Genomic DNA, 19257 nt, shown 5'->3' on the forward strand with positions numbered 1-19257 from the left:
GAAACAACGACGCGGCCAATTCTCTCGAGCCGTGGCGGCCTTGTCAACGTCGTCTGCCGAGCAACACAGTTTAAACAAACTCGGATCGGTTCAGAAAGACGAGGAGGGGCTCGCGAAACGTGTAGGTATATAGGGGCTATTCGAGCCGTGGTCCGTGAACAAATCATCGAAACATCGGCGAACGCGTTTCCTTGGAAGATCCGAGTGGTGTCAAGAAAAATGCAGCCACTTTTGCTGGTAAGTGGACTCCGCGAGCTACTCACCCTCTCTTCAGCTTCTCTTTCACTACTTGTCGACGGAATTTAGCTTTTACTCGGGGCGAAGTGTGCTTTCGGGCTGGCCAAGTGCTGCTTTTCGCTTCCTGTGTAAAATCGCTTCGGATCCTCTGAAAGAACGTTATTGTTCTTTGGTCGTGCATTGAAATCGGTTTGGAGCTGAGCGATTTTCTTGAAACTGTTCTCAGAGTGTAGCTGCTTTCGACGCCAGCATTCTCGGAAAAGTCGAAATGGTTTATATGAGAATTTAGATTCACCCTTAAGCGAAGTATCGTGGCCTTTGCGTCCCCACTCAAATTGATGATAATCATTATTTAAAGTATAACTATTAATAATATAACTATTTGTGGATTTAGATGGCATTTTACGATCCCGGTACGATCTTTACGCAATTTCATTTCATTGCATGTTTGAAGCATATTTTTAAGCTCCGCTCAAGGGTTTAGACTGTACCTAGCGTCGCAGGTTAAACGATCGGTTGCAAATTTTTTATTTTACAAAAATAATTTTGTATAATGATGCATGAAACACTTTCATGTCGTAATTTTATTCGAAGTTTACGCGCGAATTGGACAAAAGCAAATTGTTTGCATGTAACGCTACCGCATGCAAAATGCAAATGTATGCATGGAAAAGAGACGACTCTAAATTTTCCGCTTGAACGTTTGCGAAGTGCACAGGGTGAGTTCGCGAATGGGTTAGCTTTTTCATTTGTACACAGCGATGGTGAATCATTCTTTGAGTGAAAAATTCTGACAGGCCAGAACGGAGCGTGCGTATGCACAGTGTACATGTACTATACATATGTATGCATCCGATACAGAAGCAATCGTGTGTTTCATTTTCACCGCGTTCAGAAAAAATCCGATGGAACGTAGACAAAAAGACGAAAGAGGAACAATTAGCGTGTGGAGTGAATGATATTCTTGTTAGACCGACAGGTGTATTTTTACGGTGACGAAATAACGGCTTTCTTTCTTGTTCGGTGTCTTTGACTTGGAACGGTGAGGCTGGAACAGCGTTTTGCATCCTCGCTTCACAATTATTCTCGAACATTTTGAATGGAATTTGCATAATTATGCATGCTAGGGTACAATGTATTAAATCCTCGTTTCTCGCGAGGTATCCTAAAATTCAATATAATTTCGTGATATTTTTCATTTACGTAGGGTAGAGTAGAGAGTATCAACAAAGAGTAGTGTAGTAATGAAGAGTAGAGTAGAGTATTAACGAGTGAAGAATATCAATGAAGAATTGTAGAGTATTAGAGTAGATTGGCAGAGTAGTACAGAAGAGTAGAGTGGACAGTATTAATCCTTTGCACTCGAAGCAATTTGAATTCCAATATCAAGATATTTGTTTCAACCCAGATCATTTTTGTTCTGTGTAATCTTTTTTACATTGTGCACATCAAATTGATCCAGTTTTCTTATATATAACAGTTGAGCTTTTTACAATTTATAGAATACAGACAAATTTAATCATGTTAAAACTGTTTTGAATAATGGTATCGCAATTTTTAGTGGCGCCTCAGACTCGCCATTCGAGTGAAAAAGGTTAATGAGAAAATAAAATGTTCATGTATATCTGTTTTCCGACGCACTCCATAAAACCGCAAGCTTAAGTATAGCTCCGCAGTCTATTCGCGACTTTTTCACCACCTCCGTTGCAGAGAGTTTTTATCTTATGTCCTCTCTTATCTTCCGCATTACGTAAAGTGCAGTGTACATAACCCAGAAGATACAATCCCATTTCCATTCTTAAGAACACATTGTTCTGTGCCAATATTTGCCATTAAAGGAAGTGAAAGTCAAGACCACTTGCAGTGTACCGCGAGATACGACAAAATATATGAAACGTGCTCGTTTCGTTCCGAAACAAATTTCTATAGACTTCAATACAAATAAATCGTCGTGAAATTGTATAATATATCCGATAACGCACCGGTTTGTAAATTAAACGTAACAATAAATCCGTAAATATATGTTTTCTAATTAAATCCATTGTAATCGCACGCATCTGTTGCTTTATCGATAAAATTACAGGCGGACACATCGATCAAATATACTTCGACACTCGCGAATTTAATTAACCGAGCCTGGTACTTACAGAGGATCGCGTGCAACGAAATTCAATTCCCTATAATTCTGTTTCAGATATTCTCTTTCGCCTGTCTGTTTGCACTCAGCAGCGGTGCCATTACTGCGTCGGAGCCGAAGTTGGTTACCAAACTTGCGCCCGTAAACAGCGCATCATACGAAGACACTGCGAAAGATTTGACAGCGGCCGCTAGCGACCGAAGTAAGCGACTCCAAACTGATTTTATTCGCGCAGAAATCTGAGAAATTTTCTACCACCGAATTAAGTCCTACCGATTGCATAGTATTCATTTAATCACCAATTAATCAATTAATAACAACATTTTTCTAATGTTTTATCATTTTCTCTCCTCAAGTATCGCCAAGATTTAACACGAGTCTGCGCATATTTCATAACCTGATTTACTGCTTCATCATTTTCTCGAGTTTTCCTACGTTCTCGATCTTTGTCTTCCTCTTTTTTCTATGTTGAAAACTCGCTCGAACTCTAGCCATTGATCAAGCATCTACCTTCCGGCTCCAGAACTTTATGACTATGTTTCACGTGCTCGGTGTTTTTTGCGTATTCCAGCTGACAAACATCCGGACAAATTATTCAATTCTTCTATATTATTGTTTGAGTAGTTGTGCAACTCTGAGCGATTCATTTTTCGGAAAAATGGAACCGAGACCAACAGCCATAACAACTGTCCAGCCCATTCTACGTTTGTGATATGTGGATGGACATCTGTTATGGTTGTTGACGTAACTAGAGCTTCCTTTTTCAGAAAACAGACCGTAGTTTACATTAATAAACAAAATGAACTCGTGCGACTGTCAACGTAATTCATGTGTACATGAGAACAACAATACACTCAGTTTCTTTCTTTCAAACACTGGAAAACTCGGTCTGTGAAAATCGTAGCAGATGAATCACCTATGGAAATTCTGTTTTCCCGTTACGCTGGTCGTTATATGCATGATCTAATGCAGAACTAAGTAAGCTGCACTGCACTAGAAAGACACCGGCGGATGTTGAAGGACCTTCGGTGGTCTCGTCGCATTAGCATGTTATTATAACGAATGTCACTTTTTCACGTTGGCTGCGCGTTTGAGACGTCCGATCGTGGGAACGGCAGTGACACACTTATTTAATACGAGAACGTTGGATAACGATTGATTGTTTATCCCGAGGATAGCCGTAATTCCGCTCGGACAATGAATTCACGTGCTCAATATGATTGCACAATTATGATCGTCCTCTGGACGCGACGTGATTAACAACAAAATTATTAATACAATATTAATCCAACGACAATGCTTCCGATCGTCCCTCATCGTCATTCTGATAAGGATCAATATGTATCAATTACGAGCATGCGTTAATCTGCAAAATTAATTCTTTAATCTTTGATTTCGGGAAACAATAAAAATCTCTTGGTATCGGAGCAATTATTTTCTTGCAATTTTAAAAATTAAACACATCACATTGCTAATATGACGATATCCGTCGTCAAAGGGTTAACGATGGTACCATAACTCATGGTTTTGCGTCGTGTCGCTTCCGCAATTGGGGCACGAGCCAATGGAGAACGTACACGTGTGAAAAAGCGTGCTTCCATCGTTTGCAGGCATTTTCCAAGGCTTGGCTCGTTGTCTGCTATTTTACACGGGCCATAAAGTGTGAGAAAATGAACTTCCCTGCCTCGAGGAAGCCTTTTTATAGTAATTCAGTTTTTCAACTTGATTCGAAACTGTTGATCCTCGGACGACATCCTCGCGCAATTTTTCCACGCTTTTTCAGTGTTTCACACTGCGAACTTTTTACACCCGTTCATTCATGCGTGACAATTATGAATAGTATAAGAAACGTAAATCATGCTTCTGACAAGTGTCTCGCAGTTATCGATTAACATCAAGCCTCACGAATTATTCAAATCATTCCGCGGAATAAGATAATCACACGTTACGAAGGATGCTGTAGCCCCCTGTTATTCCTTGCATATGGAGCACTAGCTGCGCTCGCTGCACTCGTTCGAACTACATCGTAACCTTTGACAATAAACGTCGAAGCTGCCGGTTGAATTTTAAATATCCCGATGTTCAGTGGGAAATTACGGACTTTAGATAGTTCCGAACTCCTGCTGACCGTGTCTGGAAGGCGTGGTACATTTCAAACGGTTCAGGTATACTGTTTCGCTTAAACTAACGTCCATAGTAGCGGGATGGAACTTTATCGATTGCTATATGTATAGGTATCGTTGAACATTGTTTTGGTGAAACACTCGCAACCCCCCCCGACTTATGAGTAGTAACCCATAAATTATTAATACTGCATCAAAGTGGACGCGAGTACAAAGCGACGTGCTTGATGACAATTGACAGCAAATAGCATGCAAAATATGGATACGGAACATTGACAAACAGCTTCTTTTTGTTTTATATGGCTCTAATGATTTTTTAAAATGCTTCCGAAAATGATCTCATCGTCCGCTTAACACTAATCCTACCACCACCGGTCAAAATGATCGGTTCCAGATTTTTTATAATATTTTACAATCATTGAAATAATCAAAATGATTTCATACGGAATGCTTGTATAGATATCTTTAGTAGAGCACGTATTACAATAGGAACCGCACAAAGTCTAAATAAAATCATAACATATACCAGTTACGTTTAAGGCTCGGTAGGTTTAGCGTTAAAGTTTCGTCGAAAATTGCCGTTTGTGATTTTGAAACTAACTTCGTCACAAAGGATCGGAAGAAATGAATTTCCAAAGAGAAACGAATCCCCAGGATCTCGAGCTATTTTGATTGTCTTAAAAGCTTCATTGATTCCAGTTTTCCACATTGGTAAGGATTATGGTCAGCTCGGATACGGCGGGAACGTGCCGTACGGGACGTACTATGGTTCGATTTATAGTCCTGGACAGGGATATCGCGGGACAGGATTGAATCCCGGATACCAGAATACCGGATACAACAGGGGATACGGGCCAAGTGGAATTGTCGGAGGCGGTCATCTCGGGTAATGTTCCCACTGCAATTTAAAGTGGAATAATGTCCCCGTCATAAACTTGTCGTGTGATTGTCGTCCGACTGAAATTGGCATGACAGCTTTCGCGTACCAACACGAGAGACACAGAGGCCGGACAAATTATGGCGAGCCTTGAACCTTTCATCATTCAAAGTAATGAGGAAAGACGAGCTTGCTGTTGTTTAGAATTACGAGTCTTCGTTTCACTTCATTTTTGCAATGAGATTCCACGACGATCAGCAGAGAATAAAGAAAAATGTTGCTCATCGTGTTAGAGTCTAGTCAACGTAATCCACTCTAATATTTTAAGTATTGGCGAGAAAGTAATTTCGGTATTTCAAATTGGAATAAAGAACCCACTTTTTTTTTTATTCAAGCAATAAACTTTTACTAATGATGATGTCCTGAAATCGCACTTGGATCAGTTTTTGGCCGATGAGGATCAGAAGTTTTACGAGCGCAGAATTGTGAAGCTACCAGAAAGATGGCAAAAGATCATCGAACAAAAAAAATTGGGTTTTATTGCACCTTAAAATACCGAAATTACTTTCTTACCAACCCAATAAAACGAGTTATCAAACGCACGCTGTTTGAAAGATGCTGAGCGATGCCCATTTTATTTCACCTTGAATCGTCGATATTTTCAAACGATAATGTAAATTGTACATCCGTAGGTATGGTTATTACGGGAACGTTGGATATAATCCCAGTTATGGCAGTGGATACGGAAGTGGATACGGAAGTGGATATGGAAGTGGATTAGGTTATAGTGGATACGGAAGTGGATTAGGTTATGGTGGTTCATACAACACCGGAAGTTTAGGCTACGATGACGGATACAATGGATACGGACGCGGTGGTTATGGGCGCAACGGCGGCTACGACGGTTATGGCTATGGATCAGGTTCCGGCGGATATGGGGGATCGAATTATGGATCCGCGTACGGCTCGAGGAGTAACTATGAGCCTTACTATGGGAGCGGCTATGGAACTTATAGTTATCCATCAGGATACAGGGGCTACTCTTAGTTTACTCTCTAGATTAAACATCGAACACATATACCGCTGTGCATAAAAATTCCGATAGCCTGAAAAAATAGATTACATTCGATTGCTTGGACATGCTGTTGATTTCCAAGGACTATTTTATGGAAACAGTCATTTCATACTGGAAACTTCAGTATTATCTCTATGAGGCACCAAAGAATATTGCTCCGAGTTTCTTTCATCTACAATTTAAAAAAAGAATAGTTAAAAAACTAAAGTAAACTTCAGTTTCATTTTAAACACGCGTCCTGAAAGCACGAACATGAACTCGACTTTCATTACCTCATGCATCCATGGCGTTGAAAGTTTTGTTCACAGTGGTATACTCATTTTTATAAATGTATTTTTGCAGTATTTCTTGTTGGCCTAACAAATAAGGTGCAAAGCATCGCAGCAATATCCGCGGATACTGATCGACTGCGATTGTGGCATTTGTGCGTTCATTGTTTCATTAAGCTACATTAATTTTTAATTTTTAATACATCTCGTCTAATGTACATACATGCCGATATGAATAATAATATTCGGACGATACATTACATTTCCAAGTTATATTCGAAAGCATAAGAAACAAGAAGCTGTTGAATAATATTATGGGAAGAATTTTACACGAATAAGATAAGTTTGCTATTTTATATGAAACCATCTGCGAGCTTAAATAGACCATTTCTATTCGATATCACTATCCGTCCTTGATCTTCAAGAGGGATCGGTAGATCATTTCGCGAAATGACTAACACGCGCGCGCAAAAATACAAGATTCAACAAGGAATGGATCCCGTTCAATAAAACAGATATATATTCTGTGATTAGTTTTGTTTATTAAAAATACATGATTGATGCTCGTAAAGGAACACTGAACGACCGCAATATTAATATGTACAATTATGTATAATTTATTGAAAGTTTGTCGACCGTCACGCCTTAAGAAATGGACACCCACGGTACAACCATAATCTGTTAAAATAGAATAGCGTATCGAGCACGTACAGGAGCACACGGTCAGCTCCACAGAACATAAATCGCAATCGTTACGATTTATGTAAAATCGAGTCACGAAGATCGTTAAACCATTAAGATTGATATAGATACGACACAGCCGTTCTGTACGTGCTCAATGAATATTATTAGATGCGCCAACAAGTAATCCATTACCCTTCCTCCATTGGTAACATAATTTAAGTTCTCCTCACTGTTACAGAGTGAGATGAAATCGCAGCAATTATCGCTATGAAAATAAATATTAAATTCAGAATACAATGGATTATCTATTGTTACACCTATCTTAATGTGTTATTACCACTTGAACGATCAATATCTAATTTCAAGCGTACGAACATGAGGGCGGGATGCTTTCGTTTCACGCGACGTTTGCATGAATTAAGCACTGAAAGATCAACGGAGAATCGTTTCAATAAACATCGTGCGAAACGAGGTGGAATTCTTGAAATTAAATATCACTTGATGAGAATGAAATGATGGGGATAAAACTTGCGTTAGAACTAAGAAGAAGAAGAAGAATCAGGGGAGTTTGAAAATATTACTCGACGTCCGAAGTTACCTCGCTGTTCCCTGCGTCAACTTTCTAGACAAGTCTGAAAACGTAGACTTACCGAACTTTTGCATCGAGGTATCGTACTGGAAGGGCTCTATTGACGAGCACCGTGAACTCGACAAAAGCTAGCTTGCGAGGGTTAACGCAGGGGAAAGAGAACAGGTAGGGCCAACATCCTGCTGGTAGACGAGCAACCGTAACGTTGAAATGTGATGAAGAGTACAGAGATTCTGTGTCGGACCGTGGCGATGGTAAACGCGTTTGCCACGATCGCGATCGGTATGGCCATCCGTCAGCTGTCCAGCAGCCGATGGACGGGCAGGTGTGTTATCAGGCGGGGTAGCATCGGCGGCTTATCGTCTTCTGGGGCTTCTAGTTTGTACAGGGGAGATTTTGGTGAGGGGTAGGCCGCGGCTCGATTGCATCGCGTTACAATTGCACTCTTCGTTTAGCGTTTCTGCTCTTCGTCCGTCGCCTCTCGGTCCTGCTCCTGGCTGAAACATTCAAAAATCCGAGATTCGCTTGACGCAACGCCTCCCTCAGATTATCGATGTTGCCAAGCTGATGCAGGCTGAGAAGCTTCGTTTCGATCTTGCCGGTCTGCGCGCCGCATGCGTTGCACGTATACGGAACAGGCATGGCGGATGGGAACATGTCTTTCATGTTTTGCCCGTCCGTCTCGTCGCCGCCGGGACAGTACGGCACGAACACCACGGGAATGAAGCCAAGCTGACCGATTAGGGGAGCGGATGTCGTGCTGGTGGTCGCAGCGGTATCGTTGCTCGGCTCGACAAGATAGCAAGGACAGGTTTTGGGGTCGGGCCCTATTGACTGTTCGTAGGGCTTTTTGCTGGTTGGAGGTTGAACCCCGATAGCGGTGACACCTTCTAGCGTCTCGGACAATTCGTTTACCTGTTTGATCAGCGCAGCGTTATCGCCCACCTGAAAACTTATGTTCTTCTGGGCCTCGCCACGCTGATACGCGGCGCTGCTGTTCGTCTCTAACTGAATCACCGGAAGGTTTAGATTGGACTGACTCGCTTTGGTCACCTGCTGCGAGAATTTATGATGTCCTCTGGAGCTTTCCTCGAATTCTCCGGAATACTTGACGCTGCTCGAAGTCTTCACCTCGTTGTAACTGGTTCCCAGCGGCCCCGTTTTCCTAACCGAATCGTTCTCGTTCTCCTCGTTCGTGTACTTGCGAGATTCTTTGCGCCGCTGGAGGAGAGAGTTTACGGCGTCCGCGTTCTGATTCACTTGTCCCTGGGGATACTGGGATTGGTACTGTGTGTCCTTCACACCGAATGGACTGCTTAACTTGACTGGATACTCGAACCCGGCGGAGTCCACTCTCTTCCCGTTACTTTCGTTGTACGTCTCGCCTTTCCTGTAGTCTGTATCGTACTGAAAATTCGTACTTAAACGTTCTATTTCCTTACGACCTCCTTTAACTGGTTCTTTTAAACTCGATGGGGTTGTAGGCTCGTAGTCCTTTATCGGATATTGAACTTTGACCGGTCCTTCGTAATGAGGTTTGGATGTTGGTTGCGCGCCAGGTACATAGTCCGGGTCGCCAGGCCATGGACCATCTGGGCCAGGTGAACCTACTGGCCATGGACCGTCTGGGCCATTGGGACCTACTCCACCATCGCCGCCTACTCCACCATCGCCGCCTATACCGCCAACTCCTCCAATACCACCGACTGGTCCCCCAGGACCATCGGATCCGCCAGCTCCTTCGGGCCAGGGACCGTTAGGACCATCAGGACCGACGCCGCCAATTGGACCTTGAGGATCTGTAGGATGTCCAGGATAGTGGCTTCCACCTGTAATTATTGTATGTGTCTTAATCAATAATTCAGACAACGGATTAGCGATCGCACGTGTTTATACTATATACAAGATAATTTATATAATTTCAAAACTATCACATGAATATGTCCTTTAAATACCTGGCGATGGCGGGTATGGCGGAATTTCCGGAGTTTGATCTGTTCCAGGTACTGTTTCCGGCGGGCTCGGTTGAGTATGATGATCGTGATGAGGTTTACTAGGCCTGCCAGGTTTGCCAGGTTTAGGTGCTGTAAAAAGGTGTCGCATTAATTACATTTCATTCATGTTCATCTTTGATCGCGGTAATATGATGGTACATACGATGTCCTTGCGATGGTGTTCCAGGACGTCCAGGTGGAGACGGTGTGCCCGGATATCCGTGTCCTGGTGGATATTGCGGATGCCCTTCCGCTCCTGGAGTTCCTCCGTTGCTCGATCCACCGCTTGGTGCTGCGGAATGGTGGAGTATTAATTACATTTCATTCATGTTTAATCTCTGATCGTGGTAACAAATGGTACATACGATGTCCTTGCGGTGGTGTTCCAGGACTTGGAGGTTGAGTCGGTGTACCTGGATATCCGTGTCCTGGTGGATATTGCGGATACCCTTCCGATCCTGGAGTTCCTCCGTTGCTCGATCCACCGCTTGGTGCTGTAAAAAGGTGGAGTATTAATTACATTTCATTCATGTTTAATCTCTGATCGTAGTAATAAATGGTACATACGATGACCTTGCTGTGGTGTTCCAGGACGTCCAGGTGGAGATGGTGTTCCTGGATATCCGTGTCCTGGTGGATATTGCGGATACCCTTCCGATCCTGGAGTTCCTCCGTTGCTCGATCCACCGCTTGGTGCTGTAAAAAGGTGGAGTATTAATTAATTTTCATTCATGTTTAATCTCTGATCGTGGTAACAAATGGTACATACGATGACCTAGTGGTGGTGTTCCAGGACGTCCAGGTGGAGACGGTGTGCCCGGATATCCGTGTCCTGGTGGATATTGCGGATACCCTTCCGATCCTGGAGTTCCTCCGTTGCTCGATCCACCGCTTGGTGCTGCGGAATGGTGGAGTATTAATTACATTTCATTCATGTTTAATCTCTGATCGTGGTAACAAATGGTACATACGATGTCCTTGCGGTGGTGTTCCAGGACTTGGAGGTTGAGTCGGTGTACCTGGATATCCGTGTCCTGGTGGATATTGCGGATACCCTTCCGATCCTGGAGTTCCTCCGTTGCTCGATCCACCGCTTGGTGCTGTAAAAAGGTGGAGTATTAATTAATTTTCATTCATGTTTAATCTCTGATCGTGGTAACAAATGGTACATACGATGACCTAGTGGTGGTGTTCCAGGACGTCCAGGTGGAGACGGTGTGCCCGGATATCCGTGTCCTGGTGGATATTGCGGATACCCTTCCGATCCTGGAGTTCCTCCGTTGCTCGATCCACCGCTTGGTGCTGTAAAAAGGTGGAGTATTAATTAATTTTCATTCATGTTTAATCTCTGATCGTGGTAACAAATGGTACATACGATGACCTAGTGGTGGTGTTCCAGGACGTCCAGGTGGAGACGGTGTGCCCGGATATCCGTGTCCTGGTGGATATTGCGGATGCACTTCCGATCCCGGAGTTGCTCCGTTGCTCGATCCACCGCTTGGTGCTGCAAAAGGGTGGAGTATTAATTTTTTTTTTCATGTTTCAGCTTTGATCCTAGTAACAAATGGTACATACGATGTCCTTGCTGTGGTGTTCCAGGACGTCCAGGTTGAGACGGTGTTCCTGGATATCCGTGTCCTGGTGGATATTGCGGATACCCTTCCGATCCTGGAGTTGCTTCGTGGCTTGATCCACCGCTCGGTGCTGTACAAAGGTAGAGTATTAATTACTTTTCATTCATGTTCATCCTTAATCGCCGTAATATGATGGTACATACGATGACCTTGCGATGGTGTTCCAGGACGTCCAGGTTGAGACGGAGTGCCTGGATATCCAGCTCCTGGTGGATATTGTGGGTACCCTTCTGATACTGGAGAGCCCTCATTGCTTGATCCACCGCTTGGTGCTGCAATTATTGCATGTATCTTAATCAATAATTCAATCAACCACATTTACCGAACGTACGTGTTCATACAAGATAATTTCAAAACTATCACATGAATGTACTCCAAATACCTGGCGATGGCGGGTATGGCGGAATTCCCGGAATTTGATCTGTTCCAGGTACTGTTTCCGGCGTGCTCGGTTTATTATGATGACCGTGATGAGGTTTACTAGGCCTGCCAGGTTTGCCAGGTTTAGGTGCTGTAACAAGGTGTCGCATTAATTACTTCTCATTCATGTTCATCTTTGATCGCGGTAATGTGATGGTACATACGATGTCCTTGCGTCGGTGTTCCAGGACGTTCCGGTTGAGACGGTTTGCTTGAATGTCCAGGTCCTGGTGGATATTGTGGGTGTCCTTCTGATACTGGAGAGCCCCCATTGCTCGATCCACCGCTTGGTGCTGTAATTATTGCATGTGGCTTAGTCAGTGTCACCAGGTCGCCAACAATCAAGAAGAATCAAGTGTCCCCCCTCTGATGCCAGTGCAGTCTGCGGCACGGGCACCGTGATCTACGGTCTTAGTGGAGAACGTTGGAGTGTGCGCATGGTGCTGGAATGGGATAGTGGAGGGGGAAAAAGAGGGGAATGTGTGAACTCCGTTTGGAGCTCAACTGGCGACAGTGGTCTTAATCGATAATTCAATCAACCAGATTTACCGATCGCACGTGTTCGTACAAGATAATTTCAAATCTATCACATGAATATGTGCTTCAAATACCTGGCGATGGAGGATATGGTGGAATTCCCGGAATTTGATTTGTTCCAGGTACTGTTTCCGGCGTGCTCGGTTGATTATGATGACCGTGATGAGGTTTACTAGGCCTGCCAGGTTTGCCAGGTTTAGGTGCTGTAAAAAGGTGCCGCATTAATTACTTTTCATTCATGTTCATCTCTGATCGCGTTGACAAATGGTACATACGATGACCTTGCGGTGGTGTTCCAGGACGTCCAGGTTGAGACGGAGTGCCTGGATATCCGTGTCCTGGTGGATATTGCGGATGCCCTTCTGATACTGGAGAGCCCTCATTGCTCGATCCACCGCTTGGTGCTGTAATTATTGCATGTGTCTTTATTAATAATTCAGTCAACCAGATTTACCGAACGTACGTGTTCATACAAGATAATTTCAAAACTATCACATGAATGTACTCAAAATACCTGGCGATGGCGGGTATGGCGGAATTCCCGGAATTTGATCTGTTCCAGGTACTGTTTCCGGCGTGCTCGGTTTATTATGATGACCGTGATGAGGTTTACTAGGCCTGCCAGGTTTGCCAGGTTTAGGTGCTGTAAAAAGGTGCCGCATTAATTATTTTTATTCATGTTCATATTTGATCGAGGTAATATAATGGTACATACGATGACCTTGCGGTGGTGTTCCAGGACGTTCAGGTTGAGACGGGGTGCCCGGATAACCATGACCTGGTGGATATTGCGGATGCCCATCCGATCCTGGAGTTGCACCGTTGCTCGATCCACCGCTTGGTGCTATAAAAAGATGGAGTATTAATTACATTTCATTCATGTTTAATCTCTGATCGTGGTAACAAATGGTACGTACGATGACCTTGCTGTGGTGTTCCAGGACTTCCAGGTTGAGTCGGTGTGCCTGGATATCCGTGTCCTGGTGGATATTGCGGATGCCCTTCCGCTCCTGGAGTTCCTCCATTGCTCGATCCACCGCTTGATGCTGCGGAATGGTGGAGTATTAATTACTTTTCATTCATGTTTAATCTTTGATCGTAGTAACAAATGGTACATACGATGACCTTGCGGTGGTGTTCCTGGATGTCCAGGTGGGGACGGTGTGCCCGGATATCCGTGTCCTGGTGGATATTGTGGATGCCCTTCCGCTCCTGGAGTTCCTCCGTTGCTCGATCCACCGCTTGGTGCTGTAAAAAGGTGCAGTATTAATTACATTTCATTCATGTTTAATCTCTGATCGCGGTAATAAATGATACATACGATGAATTGGTTGTGGGTGTCCTCCTGATCCTGGAGTTCCTCCGTTGCTCGATCCACCGCTTGGGGCTGTAAAAAGGTTGATTATTTATTACTAATCATTCATGTTTACTCTCTGATCGCGGTAACAAATGGTACATACGATGACCTTGCGGTGGTGTTCCGGGACGTCCAGGTTGAGACGGTGTTCCTGGATATCCGTGTCCTGGTGGATATTGCGGATACCCTTCCGATCCTGGAGTTCCTCCGTTGCTCGATCCACCGCTTGGTGCTGTAAAAAGGTGGAGTATTAATTACTTTCCATTCATGTTGATCTCTGATCGCGGTAACAAATGGTACATACGATGTATTGGTTGTGGGTGTCCTCCCGATCCTGGAGATCCTCCGTTGCTCGATCCACCGCTTGGTGCTGTAAAAAGGTGAAGTATTAATTACTTTTCATTCATGTTTAATTTCTGTTCGCAGTAACAAATGGTACATACGATGACCTTGCGGTGGTGATCCAGGACGTTCAGGTTGAGACGGTGTGCCTGGATATCCGTGTCCTGGTGGATATTGCGGATGCCCTTCCGCTCCTGGAGTACCTCCGTTGCTTGATCCACCGCTTGGTGCTGTAAAAAGGTTGTTTATTCATTACTATTCATTCATGTTTAATCTCTGATCGCGGTAAAATGGTACATACGATGTATTGGTTGTGGGTATCCTCCAGATCCTGGAGTTCCTCCGTTACTCGATCCACCGGTTGGTGCTGCAAAAAGGTGGAGTATTAATTACATTTCATTCATGTTTAATCTCTGATCGTGGTAAGAAATGGTACATACGATGACTTTGCGGTGGTGTTCCAGGACGTCCGGGTGGAGACGGTGTGCCCGGATATCCGTGTCCTGGTGGATATTGCGGATGCCCTTCCGCTCCTGGAGTTCCTCCGTTGCTCGATCCACTGGTTGGTGCTGCAAAAGGGTGGAGTATTAATTACATTTCCTTCATGTTTAATCTCTGATCGTGGTAGCCAATGTTACATACGATGTCCTTGCGGTGGTGTTCCAGGACGTCCAGGTGGAGACGGTGTGCCCGGATATCCGTGTCCTGGTGGATATTGCGGATGCCCTGCTGCTCCTGGAGTTCCTCCGTTGCTCGATCCAGCGGTTGGTGCTGCAAAAAGGTGGAGTATTAATTACATTTCGTTTATGTTTAATCTCTGATCGTGGTGACAAATGGTACGTACGATGACCTTGCTGTGGTGTTCCAGGACTTCCAGGTTGAGTCGGTGTGCCTGGATATCCGTGTCCTGGTGGATATTGCGGATACCCTTCCGATCCTGGAGTTCCTCCGTTGCTGGATCCACCGCTTGGTGCTGCAAAAAGGTGAAGTATTAATTACTTTTCATTCATGTTTAATCTTTGATCGTAGTAACAAATGGTACATACGATGTCCTTGCGATGGTGTTCCAGGACGTCCGGGTGGAGACGGTGTGCCCGGATATCCGTGTCCTGGTGGATATTGCGGATGCCCTTCCGCTCCTGGAGTTCCTCCGTTGCTCGATCCACCGGTTGGTGCTGCAAAAGGGTGGAGTATTAATTACATTTCCTTCATGTTTAATCTCTGATCGTGGTAGCCAATGTTACATACGATGTCCTTGCGGTGGTGTTCCAGGACGTCCAGGTGGAGACGGTGTGCCCGGATATCCGTGTCCTGGTGGATATTGCGGATGCCCTGCTGCTCCTGGAGTTCCTCCGTTGCTCGATCCACCGGTTGGTGCTGCAAAAAGGTGGAGTATGAATTACTTTTCATTCATGCTTAATTTCTGTTCGCAGTAACAAATGGTACATACGATGTCCTTGCGATGGTGTTCCAGGACGTCCAGGTTGAGTCGGTGTCCCTGGATATCCGTGTCCTGGTGGGTATTGCGGATACCCTTCCGATCCTGGAGTTCCTCCGTTGCTCGATCCACCGCTTGGTGCTGTAAATAGGTGGAGTATTAATTACATTTAATTCATGTTTAATCTCTGATCGTGGTAACAAATGGTACGTACGATGACCTTGCTGTGGTGTTCCAGGACTTCCAGGTTGAGTCGGTGTGCCTGGATATCCGTGTCCTGGTGGATATTGCGGGTACCCTTCCGATCCTGGAGTTCCTCCGTTACTCGATCCACCGCTTGGTGCTGTAAAAAGGTGGAGTATTAATTACTTTTCATTCATGTTCATCTGTGATCGCGGTAACATGGTGGTACATACGATGACCTCCCGCTGGAACCATGCTCGGTACGTTGCTTGTTCCATCGAACTGTCTACATACTTCAGGGAAGAATAAATCTTTCCACTCCGTTATTACACCATGGTGTTCATGATGATCGTGTTCGTGGTCGTTTTGCTGAGAGTCATCGGGTTGATGATGCTCGTGCTCGTGTAGAAACAGTTCGATCGCTTTTCCTGGCTGAACGACTCGGTATCCCCAGCCATCGCTTATATAAAATGTAGTCTTCAGTTTTCCGTACGGGTCTATGTACCCGTAGCAACCGTACGTTATGTCATCCGGCCCACGTATCTCGTGATGGAACTGTCCGCTTGGGCTAATTTCGTAACCATAATTGTATGCATCTGTAAACATAAATTGAACACATTATACTTTACATTTCCACTTGTATTGTATTACATGTTTGCATCTAATCACATATCGATCACTTACTGGATTTGAAGTCTTGATTTAGATATTGTGTCTTCTGATCATCACTGATGTTCAATATCACGTCTCTACTCCGCCTGCTTCCTTGTTGCTGAGTGCCTTGCCACAGAAATGTTGCAATCACCTGTTGCATACAAACGTTCAATTAGTCCCTCGATACGACCACTCTATTCTCTTTAAAAACTACCTCCTCCCAGGCAGATTGATAAATCTCTCGTGTCTTCGATCAATAACATAATAGTAAATTATGAAATACAAATAATGCAATAGTAAAGTGCACATTCCAATAACTATCGCACCACGATTAACTTAGCCCCTTGCCCTACGATTTATTTTACGGTTTCAGTGATTAGAACTTTTAAGAAAGAAAATAACTTCTTCGTTGCAAAAATATTGACAATCGATTCATTCCATAACTGCAGTAATAAACGCACACTCAAAATCATTCGGTCTTTATATAACACGTTAATCAAATGGCAAATTAGCCAATAAGGTATCCCAGTTTGTTCCTTAACTTCGCGACTTCTACTAAACTGATCTTGTTCACCTTTCAAAAGATTCACCAACAAGCATGTAACTTTAAATGTCAAGTCGACCGATCCCGGTCCACACGTTGCTCAGTATACTTATGTTACCAAAATTGCAGTCTATATACATAGAATATTTAAAGTGGCAATGTGGCAACGCACCAATATCATGGGTCAAAGCTCATAATTATGACTTGCTCGGAAGATTTATATTATAAATTACCGTCTTGTTTATGAACCTCGTGATAGTTTCATGAACAACGCGTTGAACTTTAACTTGAACTTTTCACGATCGGAGATTCGCTAGATTGTGGGTGGACAGTGAAAACGATCCAATTTGACAAATTTTGCACAACTTCTCCAATCTAGATTCTTAACGTAGCCAAACCATTCTTGATGTTCTTATTCGGGACTCAAATATAACGCTGATTGTTCACGATTTCGTTTGTTTGATAAAGTCAATCAATCTTTCTTAAACTGACTAGCGTATTATACTCTTTGACCAGATCACGAAGAAAAATAGGTTGCTCCCTTCCACGTCTAAATTAATGTATTTGAAAGCTGTCGAAATCGATAGTTCGCGGATTTAAAAGGTTTGGTTCGTCTCGATCGCGAATTCCCGGACTACGTTCTGCAGCGTCTTGTTGAAAAAGCAAGATAAACCGGGATTACATTCGCCGCCATCAATTCCGACTGTCCACTGCCTATAAATAACCAGTGCCATATTAGCGTAAGCGAACAGTGGTATATACGGCGTTTTTGTAGCGCAGACCGCCTCCGACACGGCTTTTAATCTTTTCATGCCACGATCCCCCGTAAAAGTCAGCCCCGTGAGGAATCCCTGATTTATTTCTCGCATGATTACTTTTTCGTTTGCGTCGCCATTTAGGGTAATTAAAAGTAAAGGTCGCGCGCTCTTCCGAGGGAGCAGCGGTAACGTTTCGTAATCGAACATCCGACAGATCGCGCTTGTACAACGGCGTTAGCTGTTTTCTTTATCATTATCGACACCGGGCTTGTCGATTTTGGTTTCTCCTCTCGAGTGTTATTCTCGAATCGGCGAGCCAAAGCCGAGAAACAGAAGGGACATCGATCAACGTCGGTTCTTTAAGGTCAGCGTCATTTTTCTTGGCTTCGTCGCAGTGTAATTTCATTGAAGCTTCTTGGTCTCGGTCGGGTTCAGTTTTACGGTAAAACATTGCCATTGCGCGTAGAAAAATTTCAATTGTTTTTAGTCGTTCATAGCATTGCCTGTTGCATTAGATTTAAAAATAATATTTTCTATCGACTCAGTTGATGCCTCCGTTTATTTCAAAAATCATATTTGTACATTCGACAATGATTTTCTTAGTAAATTTAATGTCACGCTTGTCTATCTTTCATTGTCATTCATTATAATCATCGACAGACTTAATGTACGTCGCCATTAACAACGAGCTGCGAATAATTTCAGCATCGATACACAAGTATAAAAATTGGCAAAGGTGAAGCTGTTGCAAACGATAGCGCATTTTTTAAACCAATTAGCTAAGCGTGAGTAGTATTAACACAGACATTTAACACGATCAAGCTGTAATCGCTGTGTATGATTAATGATTAGTCCTAGCCGCGGTTCAACCTCCTTCAAAGACAGCTGAAACGTTACTTTAGTCTCCTCAAGTTCTGCCGACAGACCCATCGAATCAGACAAACGGCGTCTTCTACATTTGGAATTCTCTATTTTGCTATCCTAGGGAAAATACAATGATTTATGTGCGCGCGGTAGAAGACGTGGAAGCGTCAATGACGAAGGGACCAATTTTGTCGGAAAAAGAAGAGAGACCGAGGAACGATGAATAGGAGATCGCTGTCTTATTTACATTCGCAGAATCCTCGCCGCGCCGGGAATTCACTTATGAATCACAGAAGCATCTGCTTCTGAATTACAATGCGAGATTCGAAATTTTACACGCGCTTCGAACAATGGATACTGTTTTATCTACCGGTGATTATTCCATAATTGTTGAAATTCTATGGACGAGGACGTTTTAAAAGAATTCTTCGATAAAACAAGAAATAACTTCGATATAACAAAATCCAATAATTTCTTTCGGAATTATTGTGTAAAAGAAGATTTTTAATAATTGAAAAGCCTACCGATAGGCTACCGGTAG

The 19257-nt window shown here is 43.6% G+C and overlaps 2 protein-coding genes across 2 annotated transcripts in view; one reads left to right on the forward strand and one right to left on the reverse strand.

Annotated features, from left to right (window-relative positions):
- Positions 1-7699, forward strand: LOC143207895 (uncharacterized). Its single transcript, XM_076421783.1, has 4 exons — positions 1-237; positions 2432-2576; positions 5182-5383; positions 6067-7699. Exons 1-4 carry the CDS (start codon positions 220-222, stop codon positions 6419-6421), a joined length of 720 nt encoding a protein of 239 aa, XP_076277898.1. The 5' UTR covers positions 1-219; the 3' UTR covers positions 6422-7699.
- The window catches only part of LOC143207883 (uncharacterized), a 21576-nt gene continuing 10004 nt past the window's right edge, over positions 7686-19257 (reverse strand). The window contains exons 2-34 of the mRNA XM_076421764.1: positions 16581-16701; positions 16130-16492; positions 15928-16056; positions 15726-15854; positions 15524-15652; positions 15322-15450; positions 15120-15248; positions 14918-15046; positions 14716-14844; positions 14577-14642; positions 14377-14505; positions 14238-14303; positions 14037-14165; positions 13898-13963; positions 13696-13824; positions 13494-13622; positions 13292-13420; positions 13091-13219; positions 12852-12980; positions 12651-12779; positions 12204-12332; positions 12002-12130; positions 11763-11891; positions 11561-11689; positions 11361-11489; positions 11159-11287; positions 10957-11085; positions 10755-10883; positions 10553-10681; positions 10351-10479; positions 10149-10277; positions 9947-10075; positions 7686-9820 (exon numbers count right to left, since the gene is read on the reverse strand). Of these exons, the coding sequence (XP_076277879.1) occupies positions 8424-9820; positions 9947-10075; positions 10149-10277; positions 10351-10479; positions 10553-10681; positions 10755-10883; positions 10957-11085; positions 11159-11287; positions 11361-11489; positions 11561-11689; positions 11763-11891; positions 12002-12130; positions 12204-12332; positions 12651-12779; positions 12852-12980; positions 13091-13219; positions 13292-13420; positions 13494-13622; positions 13696-13824; positions 13898-13963; positions 14037-14165; positions 14238-14303; positions 14377-14505; positions 14577-14642; positions 14716-14844; positions 14918-15046; positions 15120-15248; positions 15322-15450; positions 15524-15652; positions 15726-15854; positions 15928-16056; positions 16130-16492; positions 16581-16701 (5562 nt within the window). The 3' untranslated portion in view covers positions 7686-8423. The remainder of the gene's footprint in view (positions 9821-9946; positions 10076-10148; positions 10278-10350; positions 10480-10552; positions 10682-10754; positions 10884-10956; positions 11086-11158; positions 11288-11360; positions 11490-11560; positions 11690-11762; positions 11892-12001; positions 12131-12203; positions 12333-12650; positions 12780-12851; positions 12981-13090; positions 13220-13291; positions 13421-13493; positions 13623-13695; positions 13825-13897; positions 13964-14036; positions 14166-14237; positions 14304-14376; positions 14506-14576; positions 14643-14715; positions 14845-14917; positions 15047-15119; positions 15249-15321; positions 15451-15523; positions 15653-15725; positions 15855-15927; positions 16057-16129; positions 16493-16580; positions 16702-19257) is intronic.

This window comes from Lasioglossum baleicum, chromosome 4, assembly GCF_051020765.1.
Source record: "Lasioglossum baleicum chromosome 4, iyLasBale1, whole genome shotgun sequence".
In the NCBI taxonomy this organism is placed as follows: Eukaryota; Metazoa; Arthropoda; class Insecta; order Hymenoptera; family Halictidae; genus Lasioglossum; species Lasioglossum baleicum.

What these genes read in the sequence shown, in the direction of transcription:
- LOC143207895 (XM_076421783.1), top strand. An exon ending in AGCGGCCGCTAGCGACCGAA is followed by an intron (nt 2,577 to 5,181) that starts GTAAGCGACTCC and finishes TTGTCTTAAAAG; the next exon opens with CTTCATTGATTCCAGTTTTC. An exon ending in GTCGGAGGCGGTCATCTCGG is followed by an intron (nt 5,384 to 6,066) that starts GTAATGTTCCCA and finishes GTACATCCGTAG; the next exon opens with GTATGGTTATTACGGGAACG.